At 38.2% G+C, this 10,906-nt stretch overlaps 1 protein-coding gene across 1 annotated transcript in view; it reads right to left on the reverse strand.

Moving 5' to 3' along the window:
• The window catches only part of Stat4 (signal transducer and activator of transcription 4), a 95,651-nt gene extending 88,425 nt beyond the window's left edge, over positions 1–7,226 (reverse strand). Inside the window, exons 1-3 of the mRNA XM_048808198.1 lie at positions 7,084–7,226; positions 4,761–4,889; positions 3,009–3,153 (exon numbers count right to left, since the gene is read on the reverse strand). Of these exons, the coding sequence (XP_048664155.1) occupies positions 3,009–3,153; positions 4,761–4,888 (273 nt within the window). The 5' untranslated portion in view covers position 4,889; positions 7,084–7,226. The remainder of the gene's footprint in view (positions 1–3,008; positions 3,154–4,760; positions 4,890–7,083) is intronic.
• Positions 7,227–10,906: the final 3,680 nt, after the last annotated feature.

The following is a 10,906-nucleotide window of genomic DNA, read 5'->3' on the forward strand; positions in this document are numbered from 1 at the left end:
GGTTTTTTTTTTTTTTTTTTTTGGCTATTATAAATGGAGTAGTTTCCCTCATTTCCCTTTCAGAGGATTTCTGACTGATATACAGAAGTGCCTTTTTTTTTAAATGGGTGTTGATTTTATATCCTGCTACTTTGCTTAATTAATTTGTTAGTTCTAGAAGTTTTCTGGTGGAATTTTTTTGTGTCTTCTAGGTATAGAATCATATCATCAACAAATAGTGCTAACTTGAGTTCTTCTTTTCCTAACCGCATCTCTTTAATTTCTTTCGTCTAATTGCTCCGACTAGTGTTTCAAGAACAATGTTACATAGAAGTGGTGAAAGAGGGTATACCTGTTCCAGTTTTTAGAGGGAATGCTTTCAATTTTTCTCCATTTAGAATGATGTTGGTCTGGGATAAGCCCTACTTTTAAGAAACCCAGCCAGATGCTCATGCCTGTAATCCCAGTTACTGGGAGACTGAGGCAGAAGAATCACAAGTTTGAGGTCAGCCTGGGCAATTTAGTGAGACACTATGTCAAGATAAAATTTAAAAGGGTCTGGGAAGTGTATGTCAGTGGTAGGCCTGGCAAATGTGAGGTCTTGGGTTCAATCCCCAGTAAGAAAGAGTCAGAGACAAACAAACAGAGAAATCCCAAATATCATTTGGAATAAAAAAAAATCATGTCCCACTATACACAAAGTAATTATTCCATAAAGAAGACCCAGACTCTGGCATAAACTTCTTGGAGAATCAGAATCATTGTGGACTCAGTTACTAAATTGTTAAAGAAGATTTAATGAAAAAGGCAGAGTAACCGAAATAGTCTTGGATAAGATAAAGGTTAAAGGAGTAGGCACAAAACGATTCACAAATGGAATTTCTGTTGATCATATTGGATTGGTACCATGTGCCTGGGATGAAGAATTACGCCACACAATGTCCACCTCTGTTGCTTGTCTCAAATCATACTCCCCCAACACACAAAATCTTGCCAACTAATTCACATTTCATCTTAAATACATTTCACCTTAAATGGCACAACATGTATATCTCCCAACCTTTGAACTATGAGTTTGCAATATTGGCACCAAGTAATTACTTCAGAGGAATTCGAGTTATGAGGAAATTGGGGAAATAAACTGTGGGTTGATTAACATATTGGCTGCCATCCTGTGCAGCAAAATGGCACCAAAGTCTGAACCCTAGACTCCTCAACTCCAAGCTCCTTCGGAATTACACAAGGCAGCTCCGCGCTCCTTTCAGGTCTCAGGTTATGGTCATTTCTTTATTTCTCTTTGTGTGTGGTGAACAGAGGGGAAGGAAGAGGAGTGAACTGAGAAAGCAGCGTGGGTTAGGGGGTAAGATCTGGCAGGTTCAGAGAGCTCATTATGTAAAGCAATGTGTTTTTTCCTCCTTTGGTATTGCAAAATGTGTTTTTAACCTCCCACCTCATGTAAACAATCTCACTTCACTGAATACTCAGAAACCAGAACAGGAATGTACAGACTGGACCAGAAAGAATCTGCCGTTGGATCCGTTTCAGGGAGCTTTCAGTTATAACACATTTTTATTCACTCACACTAGAACATGGGAGATGTGGGTTACACTTGCACATGTCCCCTCACCCACTGAGTTTCAAACTCTCACAAATGGAGTCATTACCATGGTCTGTGAAGAGTGCTTGTAGGTGGTGGGATTACTAACCACAGAGTTAACAGAGTCAGCACCACAATTAGAAAGGCCTGTTAACTCTGTGGTGTCCTAACTGATAGAAAGTTTTTTCTATTACAAGACAAGATTGCTGTTGCCTGTTTCTCCCCTACTTCACTAACTTTTGAGGAATAGCCATAAAATTTCATAAAAATTTGAAAAACAGGGCTGAGGTTGTGGCTCAGTGGTAGAGCACTTGCCTAGCACATGTGAGTCACTGGGTTCCATCCTCAGCACCACATAATAAATAAATAAATAAAGGTATTGTGTCCATCTACAAATTGGGCTAGAGGAAGGCATAGAGGTCCAAACCAAAGGAATGAACAATCTATTCAATGAAATAATATGGTAAAAAGAATATTAAAAAAGAAAACTTGAAAACCCAAATAGAGGATGTGTGAGCTTTTGGGACTGTAAACATAGCAAGTGCTTATTCAATATTTGTTGGCTGAATAAAAAAACTATATAATATTTATAAAGACATTACTCAGTACTAAATGACACAGTAAGTATACAAATGAAGAGATGGGTTCATTTACAAATTAGCAAATGACAACAAAAAAAACACGCAATAAAACTTTAAGATGAGAAATGGTTAATAGATGGAAAGAAGGATATTATATTAACATTTAAGTTCAATTTGCCAATAGGATATTACCCTGTACCTACACACTCCTTATGACATAATATCAATACATACAAAGTAAAAACTTCTTCAAGTTCAGGAAAGATGGCAATTCTACATAATAGACAAGTACAGGAGGTGATAGGGCAAGGAAACTCTCCGGTAGGATATGGTAATGGTGGGCACGTTGACATTACACATTTCTCGAAACCCAAGGAATTATGCAGCATCAAGAGCAAAGCTGAGTGTAATTTTGGACTTTAAGCTAATGATAATGCATCAATATTAGTTCATCAATGGCAACATATACCCATCCTGCTTCCACTTAGCAATGAGAACAACACCAACTCTGTTATAACAGAGACAAAGGCCAGGGGAAAGGCCAGAGAGCAGCCAGGAAACTACTGTCCTTTAAATCTCTATTCCGGTGTTGTTGGACTCCATCACAGCAAGTGAACAAGCCACGTGAGTAACACACACACACATGCCTTCCCACTTATAGTATATTTGAAATTTCATGAAAAATAAACATTATGTAATAACATATAACTCAGCACAAACTTTTAAATGATAATTCAATTTTTACCCTTAAATCTGATTTGAAAATAATGTAAATAGTACTTATTTTGATTTTTAAATGAATTTAAGACTCATACATCCAAATATTTTGAAAAAGTGGAATACATTCTCACCTGAAGGACTTTCCTGATTCTTTTTAGGTTGTGTATCAAGAGCAGGTTTTTCTCTTTGGAAACACGACCTAACTGATCATCCAGTTGTATCAACAAGTTTTGAAGAAGAATTGTTGCCATGGTTTCATTGTTAGAAGCTGCCTCCCTAAAAAATTAAAAAAAAAAAAAAAGTGCTTTTACATAACAGGAAACAACTTGGTAAAATATCTACTTTTTTACCGAACGAATTTTAAAGGGATAGATCCAACAGTGATAGTATTAAGAGGTTTTTAAAAATAAATATGTATACATGAAAAAATGTTCAACATCACTAATCATTGGGGAATTGTAAATCAAAACTACAGTTAAGCTGCCACTTTACATTTATCATGAAAAAAAGAGAAAAGAAGGAAAAAAAAGAAAAAAGCAACAGAAAACAGATAACAAGTGTTGACAAGGATATTGAGAAGTGGAAACCCTTTTGCATTGGTGATAGGAATGTCAAATGTGCAGCCACTGTGGAAGACAGTGTGGCAATTACTCAGAATAGTAAATATAAAATTACCAGATGATCCAACAATACTATATTTGGGAATACACTCAAAAAGAATTGAAAGCAGGGACTTGAACCGATATTTGCATATCAATATTCATAGCAACTTTGTTGGCAATATCCCAAAGGTAGAAACAACATAAATGTCTATTGAAAGATGAATTGATCCAACAAAAAGTGATAGATGCATACAAGGCAATATTATTCTGCCTTAAAAATGAAGGAAATTCTGGTACATGCAACAACATGGATGAATCTTGAAAATATTCAGTGAAATAAGTCAGTGGCAAAAAGACAAATATTCTGTGACTGTATTTATGTAAAGTGCCTAGAGAGTCAAATTCACAGAGACAGAAAATAGAATAGCAGTTGCCAGGGCCTGGGAATGGGAGTTATTATTTAGTGAGTACAGAGTTTCAGTTTGGGAAGATGAAAACATTCTGCAGATGGAGGGAGGGATTTAATGTTACTAAACTCTACACCTAAAAGTGGTAAAAATGATAAATTTTATACTGTATATATTTTGCCATAATAAAAAAAAAGTTGACAGAAGCAAAAGATCAAATCATATAAGGTGAGTATAGTTTTGAAGAATATGAATTGGCCAATTTCATATAAGAGTTGCTTTTCTGAAGTCTCAGGGAAGTCTTGGATTTTTAGTTGCTCCAAGTCTAATAGGATACAGGGAGTAAATACTGAGTATTTTATTTGCCTTCAGATTACTCCAAGTCCAATAAGGTAGAGGGAGCAAGGGGCAGGGAAGGAGCTTGTTAAACACACAAATTCATACAGACAGTTGAGGGCAGGTTGGGGGGTGTTTTGGGGAAGGGGAGTGGAGAGGTGGAATAGGAGTTCCTAAAAAGAATATTTACTTCTGTGATGGAAGATTGATAATATTTTTAAATTTTATCAATTTTAGATTTAATTTATCAAATTTAGATTTTTAGATTCACTTCTTATTTTTTTAATAAATAACAAATTGGAGGGGGGGCTGGCTTACAGAAAATCAAAACACTAAACCCATTAAGTTTTCATCTACAATGGATGAAACCAGAAAGGACATTGGCTCCCCTCCTTTGAGAAGGTCTTTTAAATCCTTAAAGAAACTTGTTACCTGAAAAGAATGTATCTACGAATCAAAAGTGAGCCATAGACTAAATCCACAGAAAGCATAGAGCAACTGTACATCAACTTCTAGGGAAAAAAATGTTTGATCCTACCAGTCTTGATTTTCAATCCACTGGGCCAGCAGATGTCGTATTTCCATAGGAAAGTTGTCATCATAAAATTGATCTACTTGCTCCAAAAACTTAATTTCTAACTGTTGGACTTGATTCCACTGAGTCATGCTATAAAAGAAGGGATAAAATGGGCATTTTAAAACGTTGATAGTTATGGTCCATGTTTTCTTCTTTCCTTAGGGTTCAATCAGACAATGTGATCCATTAGTTAAGTAACTGGAAAAAATTGTCTTATAGTCACTCAAAGGCAGAAAGAGAGAAAATGCTTTTGAGCCTAACACACAGTAATTCCTCTTAGTGTGTCAAAAGGTATCCCTAACAAGGGAAACAGTCTTCTTCCTCTGCCCTCAAACCACATCCTTTCTTGTTCTATAACATGACCTCCTGTTCTACCTTCTCCCCCTCCCCAAAACACCCCCTGCCCTGCCCCCAGCTTTCTACATGCCTCTGTAGGCTTAGCATATTCCCTGACCCTGCTCCCTGTACAGCATTAGACTCAGTAGAAGTCAGATAACATACTCAAGTCCAAAGGCCTCCTGAGGGTTTATCTGGGAGGAATCCCCTACTCCTTTACATGGAAATGCCCAAAACTTTTTTTTTTCCCAGATGTGTTTGTCTTCTAGAGCCAGTTTTATGTTCCTGATTTCTAGTCTAATTCTGTCATAGCCTCCAGAAGAATGTATACGTTTTTCATAGGTTCAAGCAATTCAGTAAATATTTTTATTTCCAATAAATATTTTTATTTCTCCCTTTGGTGATCACTATGGGTAGGCAAAAGCTTTTAAAGTCCTTTAGTTTGTCTCTGATGTCTATCTGACAGTGGTTAAACCCTCAAGTTACTGAAGGAAGGAGAAACCACACTCGATAAATATTTGGATGCCTGTCATAAAACAAGAGAATGCGTTCCTCCCACATAACTCCACCCTGGTCAATGTAGGAGCTAACTCAGGAAAATTAATATGACATTGTCTCCTTGAAATTACAGTATTTTCGTTTCTTATGATAATCAATTTCACACAATTCTTCAAGTTTCAAATGGAACCATTCTGAGCACCTTTCCCTTGAGCTCCCAGTAAATGATCAAAACTGTATAGAAAGAAAATTGTTGCAGATGTTTTGATAAAAAGAAATCAAGTGGGAAAGGAAATAATCTTTAACTTGCATATGATTTTATATTTATGAAGTCCTTTTTACACATTACAATTCTAGGCATATTGTAAATGCTCAGTAAAATCTTGTTAGATGGAGCGTGAATGGCACTCCTGATATTGCTATCCATTGAATCCGTGAATAGTAAGCATTAACTCCACTTTAAAAATGACAAAAACGTGAGAGCTAAGTAGAGGAAATGATGCCTGCCCAAGATTCACATCAACTAAGGATAGACCTGAGGTCTCCCTCTGCCAAATTGTCCAGTTACTGGGTATATATATTCCATACACAATTGGAGCATTTGTTTCCACACTATTATCAACATTGTCCTGCTGTAGCTATCAATTTATTCTATTTAATGATAACCAAGAATACTAGCTGAAAATAACGTTACAATTTTAGTTGCTATCGTATGGTTTAATCCTTACTCTGTCTAAAGACAAAAGTCTGTTTTCTAAGAATTAATCTATCTTAAATCACTCCAAAGATCTGAGCCTTCCTTCTGAAGAGCTGAACTGGAGGCTGAAAAGGGGGGAAATAAGATAGACACTTTTCTCAGTTGCAGCAATAATAAAGTGATAAACACCTTTAGACCCCCTTCAGCAATGACCCTTCGCTTTGGCTCTCTCGGGGGTAATTCTCCTGTCCCCAACCGTATACATTCCTTCTAAAAACTGGGTGCCTGTCTGTTTTCTTGGGACATTCTGTTCCACCTGAGTTTTCCACTTTTGAACCCAACCGGAGCTTGCAAAGAAGATGAGTTGCCCTGAAAGATCACTCGCACTTATCAAAGCCACATTCCCTGGATATCCTAGCTGCAGGCTTTCTTCTGAACCCAGGCATACCAATCTCATGCTAAACAGCTCTAGACTCTGGCTGGGAAAGTCAAGCAGGACTCATTCTCTGCACCCTGCGCACACATATCTGCAGCAGCCACACTCTCGGAGTCACCGGGCCTTGGTGGGGAAAAGCCACGCCAGAGTGAGTCTGTGAATCTCCCAGTGAGACCCTTCTTTTTATAGTCTCACGTCCTCAGATAAATTAAAAATGAAGCAACTGTCAACAAATGCAAAGCCGGCTCCTCCAGCATCCTGTCTAAGCATTTCCTCCTAGGGAGGGGTCGCACGAAGATAAGGTTGGCCCTGCTTACCTGGCGTGCTCCAGGCCCAGGTCCCGAGCAGTGCTCAAGTCCAAGGTCGGAATCGCCCTTCACAGCCCCCAGGACACACCACTGACGCCATCGTCAGTAGGGGATTTGCATTTCTCCACCCACTTGAGGCTTTCCTGTGCGTCAGTGTTTGAGTCTCTGGGACTTTACTTGGGTTAGTTCCCACCCACTCTCTCCTCTTGAAATGCTAAAAAGCGAAAGAATCGGGTTAAAAATCCCTTTGAGGGACATTGTCTTCCCTCTCATCCTTCCCAGCTACCCCTGTGGGGTGCCAGAAGTTTCAAGGTGGAGACTACAGGCTCATTCACTCATTCCCTCCTTTCCTCCAGTGGTTTCTTCAGACAGTCCAAGATTCTCTGTAAACTTACCTGGAGCCCAACTCCTTGGCTCTGCTATCTTCCCAGTATCAGACTCCACTCACCCAGGTGAGCCAGCCCTTGGGATGGAACCGATAAGTAGCCAGGATCAACACACCAAACACATAAACCTCACCGAACTAAAATTCCAGCAGAGTCTGCCTAGTTGGAGGAGGTCAGCCTCACCCAGAGGTTTGGGCCAACTCCTGTTTAGGTCACCCGTGTCTACCCTCACTGGACAGCATCCTGAGTAGCCCTGCACGTGGTAGCTACAGTGTGCTCTTCTCCCTTTGTGACATGAGCTGTTCTAGAATCACAGAGCTGGAGGGAGCCTTGGTCCCACCTGGTTCTAAATCCTGTTTCATATCTGAGAGACTTAGGGCCAGAGTGACCCAAGTTACTCAATAAGTTAACTCCTGAGCCCAGATACGAGTCTAAATGTTTTCACTCACATGTCAGTGCTCATCCTCTTAAAATTAAATATTAACCCCTTGACATATGAGAATTCTATAAATGTTCAATAAAAACAAGAGCAAAGGAAGATAAACAGACCAAAAGAAAGGTAGAAAGCACATGTCTAGAGCAATATAGCAAGAGCAAAAGTCTTGCTTCACCCTCCCTGTGACCAGCCATCATACAGGTATGCCCTCTGGATTGTCCTCCTCTCCCAGGTGATGTTGTGAACATGTGCTTAACTCCCCCTCCCCTAAAGGTCAATTGACCCTGAACTTGGCTTTCCATACCACTCTGAATTTACTGCTCAGGTCAGTCTGGTCCTGGCTGCTTGCCTACTGACTAGTTTCCAGGAGTTTATATTGCTCTTGTCACCACATGAAGAGAATTCCTAATTCAGGTATTCCAAATCGGCTGGATGACGTCTCATTATCCTTTGGGGGAAGTATTACTGTCCTCAGGGGAAAAAGTCCAATTCATGGAACTCAAAGTTTAATTCAGTTTGGCCCCAACCTGTCCAGGAAACTTTTCTCTGTCACAGGAGCCCATAATGCAACCCAGACCAGTCAACTCTGCTGCCTACATTAACCTGTCATCTCACTAATGAGTCTCCCTTCAACTGGAATTCCTCCCACAATGTGCCCACTTATTGAAATCCTGCCCTTGGTGAAGACTTCACTGAAGACTCAAATCCATAGCAACTTTTCCCTGTTCTGAATTTCTTTCATACTTCTTGCCCAAACCAGTGTTATTAAAGAGAAATAAAATGCAAACCACATGTATGATTTTTAATTTTCTAAAAGCCACATTAAAATTTTTAAAAAAAGGACAGGTAAAATTAATCTTAATACAATGAATAAACCAATATATACAAGAACATTAACATTTGAGCATATAATGAATATAAAATTATTAATGATATACTTACATTCTTTATTTCATACTAAGTTTCTGAAGTCTGGTGTGTATGAAGCATTTTTGGTGTGTATGTGACACATTTCACTGTGGACTAGCTACTTTTCAAGTGCTTTGAAGTCACATGTGGTTAGTGGCTGCCATATTGGACAGCACAGATCTAGACCACTCCTTTGGTAATTTTACCTTCCTGCCTGGTAGTATTAGTCACATTGGTTTTTCATGTCCTTAACATCATTTCATTTAATGGTTGCATGCCTATAACACAAGGCAGAGGATTTGTTCTCTTTTTCCCTTAAGGGCCTCACATTGGGACTCCCCCAGCTATTTTCAAACTGGTCTCAGGACACCTTCATATTTTTAAAAAATTGTTGACAACTCCTCCAAATTCTTGTGTATTTCTGTCCTGCATGAAATTTTTATTCACTCTATAAAAGCTTAAATCTGAGAAATATTTGACTATTCATTTCAAATTACAATAATATGTCTATCATATATTAAAATAAACATGATTTATTTTAAAAGTATGTCTTCCAACACAAAAAAAAATTACAAGAATGGCATTGATTTACATTTTTAAAAACCCTTTAATATGACTTGAGAGAACACAGCTGGATTTTCATGTCTGCCTCGGTATTTAATCTGCTGCAAAATAATGCTCTGGTTGAAATGTTTGAGAAAACTCCAGACTGATACAACTATGGAGTTGGAAAAGGAAAGAATATTACAGTGGCCTTTTCAGATAATGTCGTTATTATTCTTTGATATCAGATACACTCAAATTCAACAATTGCTATTTTCTTAAGTGTTGCCTGCATTGTGGAATTTGAAACCTTATCAATAAACTTTATGCATACAGTTACATTAAAATCTATTGGTGTTTCTTGTATTTTGAGTGGAACTTTTGTCCACATATGGCTTTGTGGCACATTGGTCATTTGGAAAATATTGGTCCACTGAATTGTACAGATTTGCTAAGTGCTGTCACATCTCATCATGCAAGAGCAGAAATTCACATTAGTGATATCACCACTGATCTCATTAGAAAAGCATTGTAAGTATTGGGGAGCTGTCAAGCTCATGGTGATGAATACAGGTTTTCTGAGTTCTAATTTTTACTTGAAAGGTCTAATTTTAAGTGATGGGAGGGGAGGGGAGGGGTTGGGGAGATAGGAAGGATAGTAGAATGAAACAGACATTGTGAATGCAGGATCAATGTGATTCTGCAACCTGTAAACTCAGAAAAATGAGATATTATATCCCATCTGATTCAAATGTAAAAAAAATAAAGAAAAAGAAAAAGAAAGGTCTAATTTTATTGTTGATAACATGTAGTGCTGGTTCTCCTTAAAGGAATGGGCTCACTGGCAACTCAGATGATCACACAGTGTTTTTTTCCTTGAGGTGCCACATACCGTTATCATGTGTACTTTCTTTTTTATCACACAGAATATTAAAAAGCATGTACTCAAGGTCTGAGGTTTAGTGAAAGTGATCTTTTTTACCAGTTCACCAACAATGTTTTGAAGTCAAATTGGCATTTTAAAAAATTTAAGTATGTGATGGTGGAGAGTAACATAACTAGTCTAATTTGGTGTTACTGCCTTGCTTTATGAGAAGCCATCAATGATTTAACACCATTTTTTTTAGTACTACTGGTGGAAATATCAATAGAATAAAAAGACAAAATCTTATTAGTATTATTATAAAAAAATTTAACCTTTCAGATTCCCGCCCCCAAAAGATCTTGAGGACCACTCACAGGGATCTGCATATAACAGAACCTCTGCTCTGTTCAACATATGCCATCCACTGAGGTTTACCCAGAGATGGATGTCACGAAGGAATCTCTGCCCAAGAGACCACGCTTTGTCTTGGTTGGAGCATCTGCTATGAACCTCTGTCCTTCTGTTTCATGAACTCAGCCAGATTTCTGTGCTTCTCTTTCTTAGAGTGAACTCTGAAGACCTAAGACCTAAATTTCTTGGCCCTACACTGGTCCTCATCAACCAGAACCTGAGTCAAAGACAAAATGGTCCAAAGCAAAACAAACCAGCCCATTGACCAAGTATTACAATGAA

Source organism: Marmota marmota, unplaced genomic scaffold (assembly GCF_001458135.2).
Source record: "Marmota marmota marmota unplaced genomic scaffold, marMar, whole genome shotgun sequence".
In the NCBI taxonomy this organism is placed as follows: Eukaryota; Metazoa; Chordata; class Mammalia; order Rodentia; family Sciuridae; genus Marmota; species Marmota marmota.